Source organism: Trachinotus anak, unplaced genomic scaffold (assembly GCF_046630095.1).
Source record: "Trachinotus anak isolate AG129_WGS33_773 ecotype Australia unplaced genomic scaffold, CSIRO_AGI_Tana_v1 ptg000032l, whole genome shotgun sequence".
NCBI classification, from domain to species: domain Eukaryota; kingdom Metazoa; phylum Chordata; class Actinopteri; order Carangiformes; family Carangidae; genus Trachinotus; species Trachinotus anak.
The window spans coordinates 11249448-11273248 of record NW_027273883.1 but is presented as its reverse complement, the minus strand read 5'-3'; the positions used below and the strand labels follow the sequence as shown (position 1 = coordinate 11273248).

General features: G+C 40.5%; 3 protein-coding genes across 10 annotated transcripts; 1 reads left to right on the top strand and 2 right to left on the bottom strand.

The window, feature by feature from the left end:
- Positions 1–1699: 1699 nt before the first annotated feature.
- gstk1 (glutathione S-transferase kappa 1) lies at positions 1700–4889 on the bottom strand. 2 transcript variants are annotated; one of them, XM_071470079.1, is made up of 8 exons: positions 4748–4889; positions 4387–4628; positions 4214–4295; positions 3894–4022; positions 2973–3118; positions 2762–2878; positions 2574–2667; positions 1700–1928 (listed from the first exon to the last, which is right to left on the bottom strand). In XM_071470079.1, exons 2-8 carry the CDS (start codon positions 4453–4455, stop codon positions 1879–1881), a joined length of 687 nt encoding a protein of 228 aa, XP_071326180.1. In that variant the 5' UTR covers positions 4456–4628; positions 4748–4889; the 3' UTR covers positions 1700–1878. The 2 variants fall into 2 exon arrangements, with proteins under 2 accessions (XP_071326180.1, XP_071326178.1); XM_071470077.1 differs by having other exon boundaries at positions 4387–4786.
- A 1785-nt stretch (positions 4890–6674) lies between these two features.
- On the bottom strand, positions 6675–13093 carry rap1gapl (RAP1 GTPase activating protein-like). The gene is made up of 19 exons (XM_071470439.1): positions 12815–13093; positions 12618–12650; positions 12415–12505; positions 12170–12205; positions 12029–12076; positions 11679–11876; positions 11467–11564; positions 11256–11334; positions 10824–10877; positions 10645–10728; positions 10444–10544; positions 10225–10354; positions 9941–10102; positions 8114–8185; positions 7553–7639; positions 7291–7446; positions 7105–7188; positions 7006–7025; positions 6675–6906 (listed from the first exon to the last, which is right to left on the bottom strand). The coding sequence occupies exons 1-19, from the start codon at positions 12883–12885 to the stop codon at positions 6822–6824; spliced, it is 1689 nt and encodes a 562-aa protein (XP_071326540.1). The 5' UTR covers positions 12886–13093; the 3' UTR covers positions 6675–6821.
- Positions 13094–14532: 1439 nt separating this feature from the next.
- On the top strand, positions 14533–22641 carry casp2 (caspase 2, apoptosis-related cysteine peptidase). 7 transcript variants are annotated; one of them, XM_071469964.1, is made up of 13 exons: positions 14533–14674; positions 15086–15249; positions 16109–16279; positions 16395–16457; positions 16682–16864; positions 17071–17131; positions 17575–17666; positions 17925–18107; positions 18565–18693; positions 18809–18899; positions 19703–19903; positions 20530–20639; positions 20747–22641. In XM_071469964.1, exons 2-13 carry the CDS (start codon positions 15100–15102, stop codon positions 20879–20881), a joined length of 1569 nt encoding a protein of 522 aa, XP_071326065.1. In that variant the 5' UTR covers positions 14533–14674; positions 15086–15099; the 3' UTR covers positions 20882–22641. The 7 variants fall into 7 exon arrangements, with proteins under 7 accessions (XP_071326065.1, XP_071326063.1, XP_071326064.1 ...); XM_071469962.1 differs by having other exon boundaries at positions 16664–16864; XM_071469963.1 differs by having other exon boundaries at positions 16664–16864; positions 19703–19891; positions 20747–21016.
- The last annotated feature ends 1160 nt before the right edge of the window (positions 22642–23801 follow it).

The following is a 23801-nucleotide window of genomic DNA, read 5'->3' as shown; positions in this document are numbered from 1 at the left end:
TAATAGTGAGTCTGATAAAAAAAAAAAAAAAAAGAAGAAGCTATTTCCCTGAGGAAATTAAATTGTAATCAATATCACGCTTGTGAAAAACCACTGGAAGTGCCGATGTATATTCATTGTGGTTTTCACATTTACCCACAGACAGGCTCATCCCGTCACATTATATTATTCATGTCTTTTTCTCAACCAGTTTTATATGTGGATCCATTTTTGATGTTTTTCTGATTCAGCAGAAAAACGTCAAACACTCAACACACAACAAGGAAACACGTGGAGAACGAAGCAAGGATGCACCAGGGAGAGGAAGTTACTAATACAAGATCAATAAAGATCAAAAAATCATTGATTGTGATTGTGATGATGTGTGTTTTATAATGTAGATTCTGAAGTTCTATAGGATATGTAACTTTATGGGTTTGGTATGTTTAGACAGGAGCTCCAGGTCAGAGGATGCACTGGGAGATGGGTGCTTCTCTGTTGAGGAAAATGTGGCCTTTTTTGGTCTTAGGTCGAGGGGTTTTGGGAGATGACTGTCTCTCTGAATGAGGCCTTTTATGGTATGGATCATATACGTTGTCTTAGGTTCATGAAGACAACCAACCCATATAGACGGGGAGTTAGAGCAGTTATTCAGAGGAGAATCATACTGGCTTTGACTCCTCTCTCAGGCAATCCATGGTGCTTGATTTGATGCTGGACTTCTTTGTAATAAACCTTTTTATATACAAGCAAGACGGTGTCAGCAGACTTTTCTTCATCATCATCACATCATCGCTGTTTAATACACAGCAATAAATATAACAATGTTTTACTGATCAAAAAGTGAAACAGAGAGGAAGTAAATCGTTCAGAGTGTAAACCTGAAACAAATGGTAATCCTCTATTTTGAGCTGATTAGTATTTCTTAAAACTGGAAAACGCACTATTACCTCAACTTTCAGCAAAATACATGTAGAGGAGCATGGCACACATCACTTTTGAATTAATTTATTTTTTAACCAGAATTGATTTTTTTGACACATCATTCATCTGCTTGATGTTGTGACACAGAGATGTGACATTTGAAATTCATGTCATGACAAAGGTTGAATCCACCCACCCATTCCCTACACCCACATCCTGGTAAGTGTTGCAGCAGCTGGAGCGTTTCCCAGCTCAAATTGGGAAAGAGGAGGGTTACACCCTGGACAGATCGTCAGTCAACCATAAAGTCAACACAGACAGAAAACCACATACACAGCAACATTCATATCTATGGACAGTTAAGTTTCCAGCAACTTGACCTGCGTGTGTTTGGACTGAAGGGGAGAAACCCACTCAGAAAATCTCTGCCTGTCTGTCAGTGGGTTTAAACTTGGGCCATCCTTGCTGTGAGGTAACCACTGAACCAAAGAGAGATTTTTTACGTGTTAAAAATGTATCTTAAATCACACTAAGAGGTTGAAGTAAGATTGATGTATTCAGTATGGCAAATACCAGATTTTACAATAATGACAAAAGTTGTAATCCCTTTTTTACATTGAGTACAGAACACACACACCAAATGACTTTTTTATAAACTATTGGTATGATAATATTAAGCTAAAAATAGAAAAAAAAAGATTTTGATGAAAAAAAAGATGTACATTTTTGTGTAGTTCCGAGAGTTACCGATCAAATCCTTATTTAGCTTTTATTTCTAGAGAAAATAACACCAGGAATTTGTCACCTTTTTTAATTGGCACATATCAATCAGTACAACGGTATGTTAGCTTATTTACACTATATTGAGGCACTGCATACAAATTGTGGATTTAGAAAGATTAGAGAAAATGAAAGGCACTCATTGAGATACAAAGTCAAGAATCTCTGAGCACATGTTTGCAGGCAGCTTCCATCTCACAGCTTGGCAGCTGATTTGCCAGGCTGAGGCCCCAGCCACTTCTCTCCTGAAACAGAGAAGAAAACAAGAATCTCAGCTTCATCTTGAATTGCTAATGAGATGCTGAACTCTGCACAGACTAGAATTACCGCCTCACAGTTGTATGCCTCTGCGACTCAGACTGGTTTCAGATTACATCCCTGTTTATCTAGAGGCATATCAAATATTAACCATTTGTGTGAAATTTTGGCAAACTTGCCCTGTGAAGTCTTGAATAATGGCTTAAAAGTGTTTTGTTAGGTCACACTGACCTTTTACCCCCAAATCAAATCAGTTTATCCTTGAGTCCGAGCGGACATTTGTGCCAAATTTGAAGAAGTTCCGTCAAGGAGTTACTGAGATATCGTGTCCACAAGAATGGGACAGACGGGCAACCTGAAAACAATATGCTTCCAGCTCTGGCTGCTGCCGGCACGGAGGCCAAAAAGGCAGTTTGTCATGTGGTCAAATGTTTATCAGTGTCTAAATAAAGGTATCTGTGTCTCCAGTGTGTCTAAAGCAGTGTATTTGCATTTTCAGCATTTATCTGATTCTCTTATCGGGGGTGGATTAAGACCAGATTAAGACTATGTAAATGTCATTTTTGTCTTTATCTTGTCACTTTGACATTACATGTGTTTTTGAATGACGCACAGTGCAATAATATTCTCACCTATGCAGTGGGCCATGAGCTCAAATCTGTCAGATCCAAAAAACATCTCTGGCTTTCCATCAACATGACACACCAGCAAGGGGAAGCCAAACGCCTGGGAGGAGGTATTAGGAGAGATTTTGTTTGTTATATTGTGACATCTTGTCTCTCTTGCCAGGATCTACGAGGACAGCTGAAGGACTACTGACCCCGTAATCAAGTGCATCCTGCGTAGTGCTTTTCAGCTTGTCTTTGATCTCCTTTGAGGTGGACAGCTGCAGCACTTCTTTAATTTCACTGTCAGACAGACCTGCTTTCTTCGCTGCCTGCAAGAAAAGACATAAAGTAACACTGTGACAAAACTAACCAAATGGCGCTTCTTAATCTTTTCAACTGCAACCAGGTTGGATAAGGTGGTACCTCAGACAGTGATGCGGGTTCTGTGATGTCTTTGTCTTCGCTCCAGATCCTTCTCCACAGCTCCCGGGACACCTGCTCCACCTGTTTGTCTCCATTTTTCCCCCTCTCTTGTACTGCTGCCACAAATCGCATCGCAGACAAGGAGCCTATCAAAAGAAATCAGCAGAAGAAAGATGAAAATCAATGCGTTATTAGCTTTGCACACACAAAAAAAGTATCTCCACTATCTTGTGCAAGGCTAGATTACCTGCCCCTGTGGCAACAGTTTGGTTGATTGTACTTTTATTTGGCAATATGCACCACTACCAATATCAACTAATGTTTTAAAGGCCTTAAAACTGCATTAATCAATATTTTTATATAAAAAATAGCTCAGATGACCACGAGTAAGAAAATGACCACCCAGCTTCACCATTCCCCTCAGCTTGGAGGCTATGGAGCCCATCTACGGCCCACAACTTTATTGTTTTATCTTGCTCATAATGGTCTCAGCAACCTGAATTTAAACCACAGCAGGCAACAGTTTTCACACTATCTGCCCAGCAACAAACTACAGACAAGTTGGCTGCTTGCTGGTAAACAAAGGCAAGCATTCAGTAGCTAAAGAGCCAGATGCTTTAATTTCCTGCTATAAAATCCTACTTTAATACCTTATCTTTAGACCCTGCCTTATGTAGAGGTGTCCTGTGTCAACATTATGGCTGCGACAAATGATTATTTTATTCAGCCAGCAGTCCAAAGCCCAAAGACAACAATATTATCGTCATAATATCATATATGAAGCAAATTCTCTGTATTTTTTAATTAATTTTTTAATTTATAATTTATCTTAACAGCTGCTGATTTGTATGGTCTAATCAATACACTTCACAGTGCAGTAACCTAACTGCACAGGTCCCATCAGATCCTGCTTGTGTGCACCTTTTTGGAACATGGCTTCGAAGGGGTCAGAAGGAGCCTGCAAGGGAACATCAAAATACCGAGCCAAACGATTCAGGTCCTTGGTCATGTAAAGGAATTTGTTTGGAACCAGACCGGGAGGCTTGTTCCCTGTGATGACAGATCAATTAGGACACGATGAACAAGAGTGACAACAGTGAATATGAACATGCAACATGTCCTGCGACAGTTTGCAGCTGCTGAATCTCCACCATGGATGTATTATTATTATTATTATTATTATTATTGTAACTTATAATACATATAATATAACTTATAATACATCCATGATCTCCACCTACCCGAGCCTTGCATGACACCACCCAGAAACGCAGGACGCAGTTTGAGCTCTATGTCCCACACGTTTCTGTAGCGACACATGACCTGCAGACAAATTATCCGTGTTAAACTCAATTCATACCAAAAGTCCGTGGTTGCGTTACTGCAGCTGAATTTACATCAAAAAGGCACAAACCTCAAAGCCGAGCCAGGAGTACGGAGAAACCACATCGTAGAACAACTCGACCACTTTCTTGGAGGTCATCTTCAGGTCTTCTTTGTGACTCGCAGTAACTACGCTTTGGTTTCAGAGTATTACTGCTGTGTGATTGGCCAATAACCCAGAAAGCGTCTCCTCCGCACTTCACCGCTCAGTGTGTCAAAGGTCAACTAACCCGACAGAGGGCTGCTCGGTGTCGTGCTCATGGTCAAATCCCGCTGAAATACAACAACACAAATCCCTTCAGATGGCTTAAACAAACTTTAGCCGGAATTGCTGTTAACATCTGATGAATTGGACACAGTTTTAAGTTAGCAACAGTGAGCTACACGCACACCTCACTGTCCTCCTCTGGAGCAACTGCATCCAAAAGCCACCGTCTCTTCTTCTTCTTGGCAAGACAAAGTGCCGGTGTATTATCTCCACCTACTGGACTGGAGTCAGAACCAGTCACAAAAAAAAAAAAAAAAAGATTTTCTCTGATAGATTTTTTCCTAATTGGGATTTTAAAAGAAGAACAGGAACAAAAATTATATTAAAAAATCCTACATTGTCTTTAATGTTTGCAATTAATCTCTGCTCTGTGTCATTTTTTGCGATAAAGTCAAACAAACAAACAAAAAATAGCACAAAATCAAAAATCAAATCAATCATTTGATTTTTCTTCTTCTTCCACTACTCTCTCTTTTACTCCTCATTATAGACACTACATTATTAGACACTAATAAGACTCTTATTAGGCTTTCTTTGAGGATAAATTGTTACAGATATTAATGATATCTGAGTTTGTTTGCTCCTCTGTTCACTTTTCTTATGATGTTGTTGATATGACAGGATATGAGCGGGTTCACACAGTGAGCTCACAGGAGCCAGGCCCCTCTCTGAACTGCAGGTCTGTGGTGACCTCTAGTGACAGGACTGAAGTGCTGCTCTGTGTCCGGAGTGTCCTCGACACTCAATCACCTTTAAACAAGACAAGTTCCTACCATTTAATGGCCAATTCAGCAGCCAAGGTTACTGACATTTTATCATGTTTCATACATACATTCATATGCGATTTCATGTTTATATTAGCTTCTTAATCACTAAATTAACACCTAATGTTTATGAGGTTTTTAATTTCCTCTAGACATTAGATTTGTGTCGGCCAAAGTTAGCAGCTAATGTCATTGAAAATATTATATTTTAACTAGATATCACAGTTAATGGCCAATTTAGAAGCTATACTGACATTTTATCATCTTACATTTGCTTTAGAATCAGTATGTTGACATGTTTCTTTTTATGTCACTGCTAAAGTTTTTAGTAAGTAACACTGGCTGGCAATGTGACTGTAACTTTTTAATTTTCAAATTGACATAAAATTTCTAATAATCCCAATTGGCAGTTAATGTTACTGTCACATTTTCTTATTCCTTTAGCATTAGATTGTTAGAAGCCATAGCAGCTAAAGTTATTGAAAAGGTTTTGTTTCATTAGGGAATGTATGTTTAATGACCAAACTTTGCAGCTAATGTAACATGGAATTTAATCATCAAATTCAAAGCTAATGTGATTGATGTTTTATTTCATCTGAACATTATATTTATGGTGGCCACAGTAAATCGCTAATGTTATTGAAAATGTCATGTTTCACCTTGATATTGCAGTTAATGGCCAGCTAAGGTTACTGATATTTTATCACGTTACATTCACTTTAGAATAATCACTTTGTCTTTTTTATGCTTGTCACCTTACTACTAAATTTTTTGTATGTTGTGCAAATCTCCAAATGTAAAATCGATCCAGACAGTTCTGCAATGGCACAGTGGGAATCAATCAATCAATAAATAAGCATTTGTGTAAAATTAACCCATCCAGCTGGTCCACTGTGAATGAACCCCTTAAAACTCCTTTGACCCAGCATGAGCAACCCAACATTGGTACATAGTACTCAAAACAAACCCAGAATAATGAACCAACATAATCAACCCAACACTGTGTTTACAGAAACAACCCTGCATAGTTTTAATAACTTTAATTTTAATATAATCTCTGCTCCTGTTCCCATCTTCTGTCTCCTTCCCCTCATGTGTCTATATATCCATCATTGTCATACAACTGATTTCCTGATGATAAACACACAAGTAGCATTTGTCATGTTTAACAACAGAGCAGTGAATTCATTGCTTTTTTAAGCCTTTCTCTGCAGTTTTATATGTTGTACATTTCACTGAAATACAATTTAAAGATTCTTACTAATCTAGAATATCACTGCTATGACAGTAAAATATATAATCTCGGAAATACCATTTACTTTTCCAATCTATTTACATAGAAGTCATCCACATGGATAATAAAGTAATAACCATATAGGCTAGCAATGTCTATATGTATATTTGTGTCTAAAATCTACAACTTGATATTTATTTTTATGTCTCCTCTTGAGGACTTGCTTGATCTTTGAGTTCAGCTGGTCCCAAACTGTCAGCAGGCAGAGATCCTGGAGATTTGTCACTGAAAACCAGGGAAAAGAGTATTACTTTAGGTACTTGTCTATATTATTTAATCAAACCATACGAAGATGCATTTATTATTAGTTTCAATGAATCATACCTCTCTCCATCTTTCTCCATCTGCAAAGAAAGTTAGAAAAGATTATGAGCTCAAGCCTTTATTCGGTCAAACATCCTCCATCTTATTATAAGGTTTTACCTTTGGCTTCTGTGATGCACTGCTACCTGTCTTCCTGGGCACCCCAAGAGTCTCAAAAGAATGGCTCCGCACTCTGATGGCTCTCTAATAAGAGAAATTGGAAGGAAAAAATGCACATTTTAAAATAGTGAAGTCAAGAAGTTGAGAGTTTCTGAAACTTTGAAGACAAACGTGGCCAAAATTCACCTTAAAATTTTCAATGAATCCTCCACTCCCCTCAGATGCCCCCCGTACACCCTCAGATGAGGGGAAAGCAGGCAGGGATGGATCCCCCGTCATGCACTGGGAACGAGTGGAGAGTTCAGCCTGCAAGCTCTCTAGGAGTGATGAACGAGTGCGGAGCTTTGTAAATGGGGAGGAGGGAAAGGGAAGGGGGACACAGAGCAGAGCGATTATTACTCATGAGCAAACATTAATACAGTTAAAACACAGGTGTTTTTCTCTGTACCTCTAATTTGCTGAAGCGCTCAGCCTTATAGCAGGAAATCTCTGCATTGATGAGTTTGGTCAGAAGGAATTCTCTCATGACAGAACGCTAAAGAACAAGACAGGAAACCAAGACTCATGAAGTATCTCAATAATGTATCAAACTGTAACAATTCAGAGAAGCAAAACGTGGACTTAAACACTCACAGGCAGTGCAAATGGAGTAAAAACTAAGTTTACTGGGTCAGTAATCAAAGCAAGGTTTGTTAATAAGACAAGGGACATAAGCAGTTAGGCAAAAGTGAAGACAGTGTAAAAACCTGAGGCAGACAAGATGACAAGACGAAAGTATGACAACAGGCCTTTTTTCACAGCAGACATATTGACTTGTCATAGTTGGAGCATTACTAATAACATTAGCCATGGCTTGGAGGGAAATGTCAGGGATTGAAATAAGTAATATCGACTGAAAGGTTGACATCAAAGAAAAATGTGTAGAAAATTCTAATTTGGTTTTTTGAAGTATGAAGAAGAATGAAAGCAGCTGACTCAGGCACTTGTTGGCCTTGGTATTGTTTCTTACATCTGTGAATATGGGAGGATGTGGGATGACTGGACCAAACGGAGGAACATCCTCTCTGGCTGTGACGCACACCTGCATATAGGAGGAAAAACTGATAGAGCATAACTAATAAACTGGCTTGGCTGATATTATGAGCCAATATTTGCTCGTCACAGATCTGTATCAGTATAAGCAGTAGGCTATGTCTGCTGATAAACATCAAAACACAAGAGGCATAGAGACAATGACGATAGCATAGAGAGTAAAATCTTGAAATGTGCGTCATTCACCCCATCAGGATTGTAAGATTTTTTTAACGTGTGCTTTAACCTGTGGAACCAGCTCCCAGTGTGGGTTCGGGAGGCAGACACCCTCTCTACCTTTAAGATCAGGCTTAAAACTGTCCTGTTTAGTAAAGCTTATAGTTAGGGCTGGCTCGGGTATGTCCTGACCCATCCCTTAGCTATGCTGCTATAGAGCTAAACTGCTGGGGGATTCCCATGATTCACTGGGCGCTCTCTCCCTATTTCTGTCTCTCTCCCCCGCTCTCTCTCAATGACTTCATGCCATTAACTTTGTTTTTTTTTTTTTTTCTCTCCCGTAGTTTTGTGCTTCTCCTCTCTCTCCCTCTCTCTGTCCTCATTCTGCAGGTATCTCTGCCTCAGGAACAGCAGGATCCAGATCCACCACTACTCATCTTTACTATTACTATTACCTGTCTTTATTATTAATAACGCCATTACCGACACAGCTGTTCCTGGTCTCTCTCTCTTCTCTCCCCTCTCCTCCCCCTCCCCCTCTTTCTATCTTCCCCTAAACCCAACCGGTCGAGGCAGACGGCCGCCCACCCTGAGCCCGGTTCTGTTGGAGGTTTCTTCCTGTTAAAAGGGAGTTTTTCCTCCCCCCTGTCGCCAAGCGCTTGCTCGTTGTGGGAACTGTTGGGTTTTTCTCTGTAACAAAGTAAGGTCTTGACCTTACCCTGTAAAGTGCCTTGAGATAATGTATATTATGATTTGGCGCTATACAAATAAAATTGAATTGAATTGAATTGAATTTAGCCCTTTTTATGTTTTTGCCACTGGTGTCTCTGATTTCCATAAATTTTTAGTTTTGCCCATTATAAATATTTTGTGCAAAGGGCAAACATTGAGGCAGTATTAATGGCAAATTTGGAAGGGATGTGGCAAAAGGTGCATGGCACATATTTGAATAAGCTGATACATGCACACACAAATGTCATAAGATAGTGTACGAACAATAAAGTTATATATTTGAATATCAAAGGTCCCATAGTGAGGTCCCCCCAAGTGAGATTTCCATGTCTTTTTGATTATAAAGCAGGTCTAGGTGCTATAAAGTGTCAGGCGCTCCATGGAGAAATGCGCACAGCCCATATTCAGAAACAATGCCTTAAAACGAGCCGTTGGGATGTCGGTAACTTTGTGATGTCACGACAAAGCAGTCAAATTGCTTGCATTTGGCATCTTCACGACTTGCCAACAGTGCTGGTATTGTTGTTTGCCTTTTTAAGGCTTCATGCAGACTGTTTATTCCAATAAAAGTAGCAAAAGCAAAGCAGACCTTCACTAAAACACCTCAGATTCAGTAGGGGTGTGGTGAGCCATGTTCTCCTTACCAAAAAATCTTTTTCATGTTGATTGTTTATCTTAAATAAATGAATATCATCTGAATAGCAGCTTTTTAAGGTCTCAGATAGCAATATTAGCATCATCCTCAAAAAGCAAGAACAGTTGGGCTTAAAAATGATTTTTAACATAGAGGAAAATAAGTAAACAAGATGCCACTCAAATTCAGCATGTTTTTTTTTTTTGGTTTTTTTTCACTCACCTGGTATGCTGCTCCACCTGTCTCCTCCTCCCTCTGAATCTTCCTCACCACCAGGAAACAGTGCAGGAAGTGGGACTTGATAACATCAGACAGAAAAGGGGTTTGGCCTTCCTGGTAGACCAAAGCTACAATGTCATTGCCAATATGTCTTTTTCTTTGTAACTGTGGATGATGAAGAGAAGGAGAAAAAGTGTGTCAGTGTCTGTTCAAGTAACTTCCCAAGTCCCAAAATATCCTCAGAGAGAATGAGTAATGAATCTGCAGAGATTCAAACAGTAACTGACCTGCTGTGGGTCCCCCTCTGTGAAAGGCAGTTTAGTTGCGACATGGAACATGATTTCTCTTCCATGAAAGGAAGTGAAGACTGCTTCGCTTCCTGTCTGACCATGACACACATCCAGTCCTCCTCTGAACCTGAGAAAAGGGAGTGAGGAGAAGAAATCATATGATTTCACATGCTGCATTTGTCAGTTCTGCAACTTCACAACAACATCATGGGTTACCCAGTAAAGCCTTGCAGCTGAATTGTCTCCCCCAAAATGGACAGGAACTCTTTAAACTCTTCGCTTTCGTCATTGTTACTGAGTATGTCCTCCTCAGTGAACTAGAAGGAGGGAGGAGAGGGAGTCTGAGAGGGAGTAGTCATGATATGGCGCAATATATCAGTCATGCAGGACATTGTGAAGTAAAACACCTGTCCTTACCTGCCCATCCTTTTGGTACAAAATGCCAAACTTGAAATTAGGAGACACTCTGTGTTCATCGAATGCAGTTATGAGTTCTGGAGCCTGAGGGATGAGAACGGCAGGTCAGCTTTGAGAGGATTTATCTAAAAAACTTTTTTTTTTTTTTTTTTGAGTTATGATCAGTTTTGGAACATTACCTTCAGGTAGCTGACCACTTCAAACTTTGAGACAGTCACTCTGTCACAGAGCATCTACAAAGAATATAATTTAGACTTTATTGGCATTTCTTAATTAACCATCAACCAGTGATTGAAAATATCAAGGCACATTTACTCAAGCAGTGTAATGAATAAAGATTATTTTACTTTATGCCACTTTATACCTCTACATCACTATACTTTTCAAAGGGAAATGCTGAACTTTCTACTCTACATTTATTTGACAGCTATGTTCACATGGCAAATTATTATTCTTTTTTATTCCGCATTCAAGTTTTATATGTAACTATATGACAGAGTATTTTGGTAATAGTACTTCTATACTTAGAATATTTCTACAGTGTAATATAGCAAATTTTATTGAAGCATTACATCTGAATACTTTTCCCACCAGAATAAGTAGTTTGGTACCTTTGCTAATTCAACAGCAGATGGGATGTTAGGGAAGAGAGACACGGAGAAAACTCCATGCAAAGAGCACTCCTTCATTCTGTGAGACGAAATAATAATTTTCTATGATGCAGTAGCTTCCCCTTCAAACATGCAAATGCTTTGGTTGTATTGAAGCTTACAGTATGCAAAATTTTTCTCATAGTCGGCTAAAATCGCCAAAGATGTCAACCTTAGTATGACCCGTAGCTTGTTCTCCTCTTCCTCCAAACACACAGAGAGAACCAACGGTCCCAATGATGGATCCACTGCCGTGAATGAGTGATGGTACTAGGAGGGTGAAGTGATATATTCCTTGAGATTGCCCAATGGCTATTTATACACTTAGTTTGAATATGAGTACATTTATTTAGCTAGATAAAGCTTTATATGAAGTCTACTAACCCTCGAGCGGAAGAATTCATGGTAGATTTTGGCCTCTCTGTCTCTTTCCATGATGTCATAACTCTCTGGATCGAAGCCATAGTGGGAAGAGGTGGGACTCACATCTACAAGCCTGTCCAGCGAGGGGTCTATCCAGTAGCCCCCCAACTTTGATGGGAGAACGAGTGGCAGTTCTCCACCTATTGTTAAAAGCTGAGACTAAAATAGACACAAAGGTGGTAATGCTGATGAGGGCCTGTCATGTTCGTTGTTTTGGGAAACAAATGTTATGGTGAACATGAAAAGGTCAGTGTCAACACACACAGGATCACACTCGTATATAGAGTATATATGCGAGCATAAAGACTAACCTTCAGGGGCAGAGGGAATTCACACCGCTGCTCATCGATCCTGCTGCCCTGATAGACAAAAGAAACACTAATGATACAAAACTTCTGATGCTCAGGCATCAGTGGACACACAAACACCAGATCAATCTTACTGTAACTCACCTGCAGCTTTTCAATGATTTCAAACAGCTCTGTGTCCTGGTATGAACAACATGCAGCAGACATCAGACAGAAGTGCAGTCAGAGAGAAAGGGAAGGAGAAACATGGGGAGGAAGAGGAACACGACAAATGACTCAGCCACCATTAGAAAGTGACTTCTGCAGAAATGCAGTATATGGAAATACATTTATTATATCAAATTAGAATAAGAAGGGAAGGTGAATGCTGAAAATAATAATAATATCACCCTCTGGTTGCTGCTGGTGGAGAGGAAGGGCTTGCTCTCACTGGCAGGAGAATCCAGGATGTCCAGTATGTTGTCTTCTGCAGCTCCAGGTCTGCAGCAACAGGTTGGTTTACACAACAAGACAACACAATTCACTGCCTCTCGTTGAGCTCTCACAGTTTACAACAAAGCTGGAATGTTAACAATGTGAAATAAAACCTCACCTTGTCTCTTCACCACAAGTGAATTTGTCCACACTGTAAACAAGGAAGTGGTTACTTCTCAGAGAGTGTCTTCTTAAACCGACAGGATTACTTATATCTTAAAAATAATGATATTGATTCAGTAATTGTAGCTACTCAATTGACTTTTTTGTTGAGATTGTGAGTCATAATATGAGACAAATAGTGTTTTTACTCACCCTCCATATGCCCCAAAAGTGAAACTTCTCTTCCTGGAGAAGGATATGTCATTCCTCTTTTCTCTCTCCATGGCTTCGGTGTCACTGTGAGGGTTTGCACATGCCAGATTGTTGCCGAGTCAATCAGGGCTGGCTAAGGTTGAATTAATTCACTCTATCATTCTGTCACTCCTCCTCCTCTCTGCCCCCTACCTCTCACTCATTTAAGTTTCTCTTTCTCCCCTCCCTGGTCCTGCTGTCAGCCAGAGAGGCAGGCAGCATTAACCCACTCATGGTCGCAGGTGTCGCAGCCATCACAAACTGTAAAGCAGACATGGTCAGGCTGCTTCACGCCATCGATCCTTGTGCTCGAAGGAACACTTGCGGTTTCTCAGACTGACTTAAAGATATACTTGAAAATAAATAAAGAAAAGGGTGAGACATTTTCTCCCGGACCGGTTACCCTTTGACTCAGAGAGGATCATCAATTATTGACAGCACACACAGTGAGGGTGAGGAGATAGACAGCAGGGGAGGGTGAAGTAGGCCTCAGGAGAGAGCGGAAGACAAAAAGAAAGACACAGAGGAGGTGTGCACGTTTAAATGGTGTCTCACATGACGCAAATTGCATTATTTCCATTAAATGTGAATCTTAAGTAGATGGTTGGTGATAGAGATTTACATAATCTGTATTTATCAAACTCCTGAAATTTTGACCATAGTAAAGGTCAGTAAAGTAAAAGCCCCCCATTTTTAGCCCTTTACTTGCAACCTTTAAAAAAAGCTATCATATGTCTTTTGACCAAAAGGGGTAAAAAAAAAAAAAAAAAAGAAAAGTACAAATACCTCAATTTAAAAATACTCCATTACAAGTCCTTCATTTAAATTCTACCTATGTAAAAGTATATAAATACTATTGATAAAATGTACACGTAATACAAGTAAAAGTACTGTAGAAAAATGCCCCTCATGTTATTTTAGTATCTATTTCATCATCAGATTAGGAATTTTTAATATGTGAGTAGTATTTTGCTGTTGCAGTTTGTAGGTGGGACAAGTTTTCATTACTATTTTTACAGTTAGTTTACTCTAGTGGTTCCCAGCCTGGAGGTTACTGAGTGCAGTAATGTGGCAAGAGGAAAGAAGAAAAAGCAAAGTTCAGCCCACAAATTTATACCCAACTATTATTAGGTGGTTTTGTCTTTGACAGTGTAACAAACGTATTAAAATATATGACAACATAGTATCTTTATTAGAAGTATAAAATAGAATGAAATAGATATACTACTGTAAAGTACAAGTACCCTAAAATTTGACTTAAGCACATGTCTCACATTGCTCTATTGCTCATTTGGCTTACAGACCTAAATCTATATTTGTGTGTTTTTCAGCTATGATCACGCTTATTATTATGAATGGAAATGATTTTACTCTGAATGCCATTCCATTTCTTTCTTCCCAGCCAATAACAGGCCGTCCTCTTCTTGTCAGACGGCGCACTATTAGAGGGCTGTTTGTGCCTGTCTTCAAAGCGCCCCTTATCAATTGGTCACTTATTTACAGAAAACAGATTCAAATTCAAAATGCCCTTGAATCCACGATTTTACAGTAGTTTTACAGTAGGTGGCGGACGCCTGTAAGAAGCCAGGCGATTGGCCACTTGAAATGCCAATCAAATTTTATTGCGCTGTCATTCGCCCCGATCCAAAACAACGACGTTGTAGCCCCGCCCCCTCATTGCAGCCCTGAGTACCCGCGGAAGTTGGTTTTTGGAGTGAGGACGGGATGTTGTTAATTTGCGTGAAATAGTGTGAAACGCGTCGACATCTTGCTGTGGGTTTTCTGGAAATTTTCGCACTTAGTTGCAGAAACAGCAGAACGGTAAGCAGAAGTTGTGGAAGGAGTCACATCTCTCTCACTTGAATGCAGGGAAAAAAGGGGCAATCGAAGTTAGCTAGCTAGCAAGTTAGCATTGGTAATTAGCCACCAGCGTTCAGGTTGCCTGTCAATACAAGGTTAACTACAGTTTTTAACTATTTCGTTAGGATAAGCTAACACCGCTGCATGTGTAAAAGGCAGTTAATTATTTAGCGACATGACCGAGTGCTACAACTATACAAAAGCCAAAAAAAAAAACAAAAAAAAAAAAAACCCAAAACAAAACACACCGTATGTCTTGTAGTGAGACACTGGGGAGTTGTTGAAATTGCCTGTCACTTCGTTGTACTGTGGTTTAATCTGCCTTTTGTTGTTATGGAGGTTCATGTGTCTTGTTACTTGTTCTTTAACCAGTCTGTTGGGACAAAATGCTGGAGTGTGGTATGCTGGAGCGGGACAGGCAGACTCTTCGGAGACGCTCTGCTGTTCTCTGCAAACAGCTGGTGGTGGATGAGATGCTCATTCAGTCACTGCAGGCGGACGACATCCTCACCGAGAGCATGGCAGAGAGCATCATGGTATGTGAAGACTCATACATGTCGCACTATTACCCTCAGGTAGTAAATACCAATCAATTATCTGTCAAAACAAATGATCTTAATTGACTGTTCACAATATTCAGCTGCAATTTTCTGTGAATGATTACGGGTATGTTTCAAATCATTATTTTCTAGATCATTATTATTATGGTGAAATGCTCAGTGCTTTCTCTTCTTTAGGCCTTTAAACAAAATCACTCTTCACTCATACTATTATTCCCAAGGTTAGCCCTAGTGCTAGACTTCTAATCACACCAGATAAATTATCTTCTTTTGTACTGTTACATATTTGTAGCACTTTGTTATCAAATGAAACCAGATACAAACAAAATGTTTATAGAATTAGTTGAATTGAATTATATTTTTAAACAATATAATGTGAATGTGACATTTAAATTTGATGATGGGGTAAGAAGTAGACGTAACTTAATTATAAGGGGTTACTAGTCAAATCACTTGGGAACCACTGAGTTATTCTCCTCAGAGGACTTGTAAGAGATGATTTTGGGATGAGTTTGAAATTTGGTCTCACATGTGTGAAGTCACAATATGGCCAAAATAAAAGATGGTCAACAGTCAAAGTTATCTAGCTAGCTAGTAAATGCATGGGTTTCTTTCCGGTTGACATTACTGATCACTGCCTGAGATGCTCCCTGTAAACAGCCAGTGTCTTGTTGAATGCATGCCATTTTATTGTATAGACAGCAACATGGAGAGTCAACAGTGGGTGGTGGGAACATGAAGTATTAGGTATGTGAAAGTAGTAGATAAAATTTAATATTGCATACAATCTTTGTCAGTGATCTTCAGTTTTCCAATCTGATCATCTCTATCCTAGGCTGAGCAAACATCTCAGAAACGATGCTGGCGTTTACTACTACTCTTACCAAAGCGAGGGCCCAGAGCCTTCAGCAGCTTCTGTGCAGCTCTGCAAGAAACCGAGCAGCAGCATCTGTGCGACCTGCTCACACAGTCACCAGAAAAAGATGGCAAAGAGGCACATGCAGCGGTGAGTGTATCAACCATTTAACATCTGTGCACATCACCTCTCACACAGCACAAGGCTATACATAGAAGATTTTTAGCAGGCTTAGTGCAGTTTTTATAGTGTTTTCTACTCACAGAGTATTCAGCCTGAGGAAGAGCCAGAAGGAAATGCCATACAGACAACAGAAAAAAAGAGAGAGGTGAGCAGAATGCCTACAATCCCTCAACCAGGAATACAGCAGGCATTGTCACTGTTGACATTTTTCATAAGACAAAGACTGAATAATAACTACTGTTCGTAAGAAGTTTGTATCTATATGTGTTTTTTAAGGAGGTTTCTTTATTGTCAGCTCAGTTACAGATGCCCACAGTTTGAAGTTAAAGTTCTAATAATGGTATGCTCCAGTTACATGTTCGTCTGCAGATATCCTTATTAGACAGAGAGGAAAACAGTGAGGTGAGCAGCACCACATCATGCCCTGCCCAAGTTTCAGACAGCTGCCTATGCTCAGAGTCATCATTCAGAGGGTTGGTCCCAGTCAGGGAGGAGGACAGGAACAAAGAGAGACAGGGAATGAAGAGAAGAGGAAGAGATAAGCAAAGAGATGTGAGAATTACAAACCACATTCATCTTATATTGAAATCCAGATGGCTTATAGTTAAGTTACAGTTTCACTTGTCATATTCTATAACAAACAACAGCTGCTGCTGCTTTGAAATGAACAAAAGCATTCATTATCTTTCTAATATGGCTTGTGTTTTAGCAGCTCATGTTTTTTTCTTTAATAATTTGTGCATCTTGTTAAATTTCAGAGGTCTCCTCTCCCACTTCCCACCCAGGAGGGCGTTGCAGCCAAGAGAGCAAGGACACATGGTGAGTGATATTGCAGTGTGGCCTGCTTTCAGGTTAAAATAGGTTTCTTTGTGTCAGGTGTTGTCAATATTTTTCTGTTTCCCTGGAGACACTGGGCGGTGTTGAGACAAAAGAGTTTATCTGTTCAGTTTTTAAACACAAGTAAATGAATACACTTCGATACAAAAACATTCTGTGGCCAACAGCTGCTCAGATGAGTTTCGTCTGTGTGAACTGCCTATTATATAATCTCATCATTGAGAGAAGTGCAGGAGTGTGGTTGCTCTAGCATTTGGCTGCTGTCTGTACCTTCTGGCGCCACGCCCCAAGAGTGACTCATTCACAGCAGTGTAGTACAGAGTTTGTTATCACACCACCGCTGGTGGTGATTTAAAAATGTGCATCAGCATTTTCATTTGTAAAAAGCCTAGGTTTTGATGTGTGTGTGTTGGTGTGTGCTGCAGAGTCCATGGAGTTCAGTCTGGATGCAGATAGTCCCATCAACTCCCCCGTGCTCCCCTGCACTCCTGACTTTTACCTCTCTCACTGCCAGCAGGTAAAATACTTCTCTTCATCAACAGGTTTGCAGCAGCTTAACACTGTTATGCTTTACCTGTCACCTCTCAACAAACACACGTCCTACATCTTCAGTGTCACACCACCTCATGGATATGAGTCAAAGTAGAGCACTAAATACAGTGATGCATAAAACTTGTACATTGAGATATGATGTTATGAGACTATTTTGGACTCGATGATCCATTCTTGCTTTTCTTTTACATGTTTTTTGTTACTTTCACTTCACCCACTACAGTCTTACAGAATGAATTCATCCCCTCGTGGCTTTGCCTTGGTGATCAGTAACGTGAGCTTTGACACTTGTTCTGCTGCTGACCTTGACCCCAGGAAGGGAGGTGAAGTTGACGATGAAGTCCTCAGGAAGGTCTTCACAGAGCTGGACTACATGGTTACTGTCCACAGAGACCTGACTGCTCAGGTAGCACACACGCAGGCACAGGCTCAGTATGAATTTACAGGATGTTGTTTGAAAAATGAACTATCTTATTTAGTTAACAACATACGAAAAGGAAGCTATAAAAGGGAGAGGAACAACATTTTGACTTTGAAAAGCTGAGTGTTTGTAGAAAAGGTGCTCTTTGTGGCAGTGTAATTGCAAAACAAACACATTTTACATTTCAGTCATTAAGGCCGTTGTAAGAAACTAGGAAAGAGTAAGCATGTTGGCCGCTATTCTCTTGCTCAAAGACACATACCCAAAAGTGTGGATAATGACTGTGAGACTGGGGAGACTGTGACTTCAAATGAAATTGCTACTGAAATCCAGAATGATCCATGTAACTACATGGTTGCTTTTTCCCAGTCACTATCAAAGCCTTAGACACATGCTTATCTATGTTATCCACAGTTTTCCTGATTCCTTATTCTTTGTGTAGGGTATGAGGTCGTGCATTGAGAATTTTTGCAGACGGCCAGAACACCGTACAGTGGACAGCTGTGTGGTTTGTCTGCTCTCCCATGGAGTGGAAGGAGCTGTATATGGCACTGATGGACAGCTCCTGCAGGTGTGGTTCTTTAATATTTTTCTTTGATGGTGTATGTAATGTCATACTGGGGTACAGATACAATCCCTTTTCAGACATTTAACTTGTGGCATGTGTGTCACTTGGTTATTTTCAGCTGGACTGGGTGTTTGAGGCCTTTGACAATGTGCACTGTCCACTGCTACAAAATAAACCAAAGATGTTTTTCATCCAGGCCTGCAGAGGAGGTAAGACTGTGCACTTATGAAGTGTACACAAAGTGTACAAAGTGAGTCCTGAAACAACTTAAGAGAAAGAACAGACAGATGGCAGCCTGTCCCTCCACATGTCCAGATGTTGTCTGCTCTCACCCTCTTGACCACTGACAGATAACCTGGGTAGCAGTTTATTATATGGTATCAAAATATGTCAAATTCCAGTGTTCTTCAGTAGACCTGAATAAAACAGAATACAATATGAGTACAGTAACAGTTCATAACCATGTAATTAATCTGTGACTTTACCAAGCTCACAGCTAATTAGTCAGTCTCTGTGATGGAGGTTAAGGCCCAACTACACTGCTGATGATGCCCCTGACAAATCCTCAGACCCCTCAGGAGAAATCCTAATTACTGTCATGTGTTTCCTCGCTCTACCACAGAGCCCACTACAGGTGTGCTACTGAAAGGCCATTAGATGTGGATGGCCAATGCTTCTACAAATAGCTTCAATTAAAACCACTAACTGTTTTGTCTCAGTGTTCAGGGCTTCATGGGTCCTGTAAAATGACCTACAGTAGGTGAAAATCTGGGGTCCTGAATTTAAAATTTGCGTATATTGTGCTTTCTGTGTGTCACATAAAGTTGAGTTGCACAAAATCTGTGTGTGTCCATGTCCATGGGCTTGACACTGATCATTGAGTCTACAATTGTAGAAAAAATGTCTCAAGACTAAGACCAAACTCGAGTCCTTCGACCCTGGTTTTTGCATAAAATATTTAAATAAAACTGTCAGATATTACAGGCTAAATGGAAACCTTCTTGTCTTCCAGATGAAATGGACTGTGGAGTGGAGCAGATAGACGGACCTGTGAGGACCTGCTCCCCGAGCTGTGAACAGCGAGATGCTGGGCGAGAAGGACAGGGGAGTGCAGACTCGAGACAGAGAGGGGACATGGGGAGGCCCAGGATTAAACTGCCCCAGCGGTCTGACATGATCTGCGGCTTTGCGTCTCTCAAAGGTCAGAGAATTTGTAAGTTTGTCCCTTTTTGCTATTCTGGGATGGATTTATTTGTGAAATGTACAAACGCTTTAATTAACTGAAATGTGCACAGTTTAAAAAAAAAACAAAATGTGTGGGCAAATCAATGAGGCAGTACAGATGTGCAGTAATGGATGCAATGTAAAAAGAGAGGTTTTACAAGCTCCCATTTAGTTAATGAAACAACATTTCAACCATGAAAATCAAATAAGTGTGTCCAGTCTTTTTCCACTCCATGATACTGATGGCCTGCTTTTGAACCCAACTGGGGCTGAATGTGCACTGGTTTTCTACCGGTAACGCATGCACAGGAACTAACTGCAAGAAAACCAGTATGGATGACATTGCTGGCTTTAAGAAACAAAAGCATATGAGGGGGAAAAATCTTAAAATTATATTCGTTAAATTAGTTTCCTGTTTTACCTATTTTGGTCAGAGTTAGGGCAGGCAGTTGTTAAATGCAGAAACATTTCATATTGAAATCCCAGTTTAAGATATAAATTCATATTTTGAAGTCTCTGTTTCCAGTAATGTATACACCAGGCACCTCCTTTGCTCTGTCTCCCTGCGTCTCATCTCACTGTATTAAGCCTTTGTTTGATCTCTTCCTCCTCAAGGCACAGCAGCCATGCGAAACACCAAGAGAGGATCCTGGTTTATCCAGGAACTTAACACAGCACTCCGCCTCCATGCCAGAGACACACACCTTGCAGACATCCTGGTGCAGGTGAATATAAGTGTCCTATACTTTAATATAGTGAATTCATGGTGCAAATTATACTTTCATGGCTGTAATTTTTCTCCTCTCATCCTTTTTCTCTGGCCTGTCTGTAGGTCAACGGGCGTATCAAGGAGCGGGAGGGTTATGCCCCAGGTACTGCCCACCATCGCTGTAAAGAGATGTCAGAGTTCACCAGCTCATTGTGCAAAGACCTCTACCTGTTCCCCAAGTACCAGCCCCAGTATTAATATATGCAAATAGTAACATACAGTTATTAACACACACACACCATCATTCCTTGCATCAAAGCCTCTCAATAAGCGCACACAACTGTTCATTCCACACCAATTAATGCCACACACTCAGACATTCTCCTGTTACAACTTCACATCCAAACAGAGGATTTATTCTTTCATATTTTCTGTGTAAATACTGCCTCCACAAACGCACGCACACACTCACACAGATCTTGGAAAGGAAAAAAGAGCTTATGTTAATCTACATGTACTCAGAAATGAGCAACATATTAGCATACAATTTATGCATTTATCTGTGTGTCTGTGTCTATGCCAGTTAGATTTTAATCCTTTTTAGTAGAGACAAATTTATTTTTTTGTTTTCTCGCTGCACAGCTACTTTAAGGTTTCACAAGTCTGTCTTTTTAAAACTGTATTTTGTACACAGATCTATTTTTGTGGCTTTCTTTTGTATGAAATTGTTTTATAAGGATTTGTAATCCCATTTTCTTTTATTTGTACATAATGTTTGTGAAAAGTTATTCCCATTTCTTGTTTTTAATGAAGTGACAGGCAGGGGGCAGCACAGCAGAGAAAAAAATAATTTCATCATCTCACTTTCATCAACATTATTTATGTCTCCTTCAGTTCCAAATGATCTTTACTGTTATGATTGCAGATAGCTTTTATTAAAGTGACAGCTATAGTGATGATTAAAAAGTAAAGTCATAGTTGCAGATTTTGAACTGCTCTCATCAGAGCGGTTCGCATTTTTTTCTTCACATAGCCTTATGAAGAGGAAAACACCTACAGGGCAGCTTCAAAACAAAATTTAGTTTTAGATATTTTTATTTTTAGTTCATCTTTATGTTCAATCAGCAAAAAATCATCATCTTTAACCTCAAATTACATGAAGACACCCACTGAAGCTCTGTTACTGTAGATCTGTCTCTGTCATGGTGGTGGGCTGCCAGGGGAATGTGGTGCTACTTGTAGGTCATACACCTACTGTATGAACTTTGACCTTTACTCTAACTTTGACTCCTAATGGTGTTTCTCCTAATGTGAGTGCTGCACACTTAGTGCCCCTTACTGTATGTTGGTGTTATTTCTGCTTTATCTGATGCAGTAAGGACAAAACATCTATTTCTTATGTCTTCCACAAACAATTTGCAGTTTCCTACAGCCGCCTGTGCCATGTGAGGATGATCTAATAGACAAATTTAGTACTATGGTGGTGCTTTCACAGTATATTGTATCACTTTGGCACCCCCACACACTGAGGAAATCGATTTCTTAAGGCTGTGTGAGCATTGATGTTTCCCAGAAAGGGCCTGACCAGGCCAAGTGTGTTTAGTTACAACAGTGTTGTCATGAAGAAAGAAACAATATATGGTCGAAACAGTATTGATTGTAACCATCTGTAAACAAAGACACTTTTAAGTTGTGTGTGAGGTGCTTGTCGTAGAGTTTACCCTGACAGGGAACACACTCACTCCTCGTAACTCCGCTTGGTTATTAATTATAATTTTAAAAAGAAAATCATCAGAGCTGTATAAAAGGGTAACCCTTGTGCAGAATGACAGAATGAGAAGTTCTTAAGGTTGAAATATGCTGCCAAGTTCTGCTGAAGTACAGTGTGTGTGTGTGTGTGTGTGTGTGTGTGTGTGTCTGTGTGTGTGTCTGTGTGTGGGGTCAAGAGAAATTTTATTTCTGTCAACGGTGACTGCAAATATACTGTACAATAAACAGGCCTTGGTTTTTAAACAAGACACATTTGAGTATTTTTTTTTTCTTACAGCTGCATATGCACATGTGTGTATGTGCACACCCTGCAGAGTTGAGTGTGTGGGGCCTCTGCACAAATGTACGCCGTGGCTGCTTCTGTGCATGCTACGCTTTATTTGATCCTCCTTGTTGCTGTGTTTGTGTGTGTTGTTCCCGGCGTACAGCCTGTCCTCTCCGTTCTCAGGTATAGTATAACTAGCTCCCCACTATTCCGCTGCGCTCAGGTCTCTCTGTGCTGTGACTGGGACGTATGTATCTCTCTTACACTGCCCGCTGCCCAGTGATAATGTTCTTAGTGTATCAGATAGAGGCCCAGCCAGCTGTCCACAGTCATTCTCCCATGACACACACACACACGCCGGCGGTCAGAGTAACACATTTCTCTCTGGCCTCCGGTGTAGCTGTGAGATTAGCTTGTTATGTGCTGGCGTGTGGACCACAAAGCAGGGTGGGGTTAAGGGGGATCTGTGTGTGTCTGTGTGTCTTTGTGGTTTTCATAATGGCCGCCTGTCTCATCAGCATGAGAGGAAGAACAAGAACTCCAATGAGTTGGAGACGTTACGATTAACTTGTTTGAGTGGGATGTGGTCTCTCTCTGGGGTTGCAGAGCGGTGGTGGTCTACCCCGAAGGCCTGTGAGGTTTTCAGCGTTTAGCGAATGATGTGCAGCACATACACGCTCAGCTCGCTTCCTGTATTAGCTCCTGTGGATATCTGAACCTGCTGCAGAGGTTAAGCAATATGGAGATCACTTTACCGTTATGAGCATTTTTTGGGTGTGTGTTTTACCATGGGAGGGCACATTCAGTGACCCCCCCCCCACACACCCACCCACCCATTCCACAAGGGAGGACTGCCGTAGCATGTGAGTGTTATGGGGATTGCCTTGCATCATTGGCTGATAAGGTGTGAGCTGTCATAGGGGTGTCGTGTGCACCTTCCTGCTCACGTTGCAGGGGCAGCCCTATGGGGGGTGCCCTCCCAACCCCTGCCCCCACCCTTACCTCCCCTGTCCAAACAAGAACAGTCAAACACACACACACACCTAATGGCTGACTGGCAGGGAGGGTGCTGCTAAGGGCAACAAGTTGTGTGTGTGTGTGTGTGTGTGTGTGTGTGTGTTATTAGGTGTCTGCAGTTCTAAT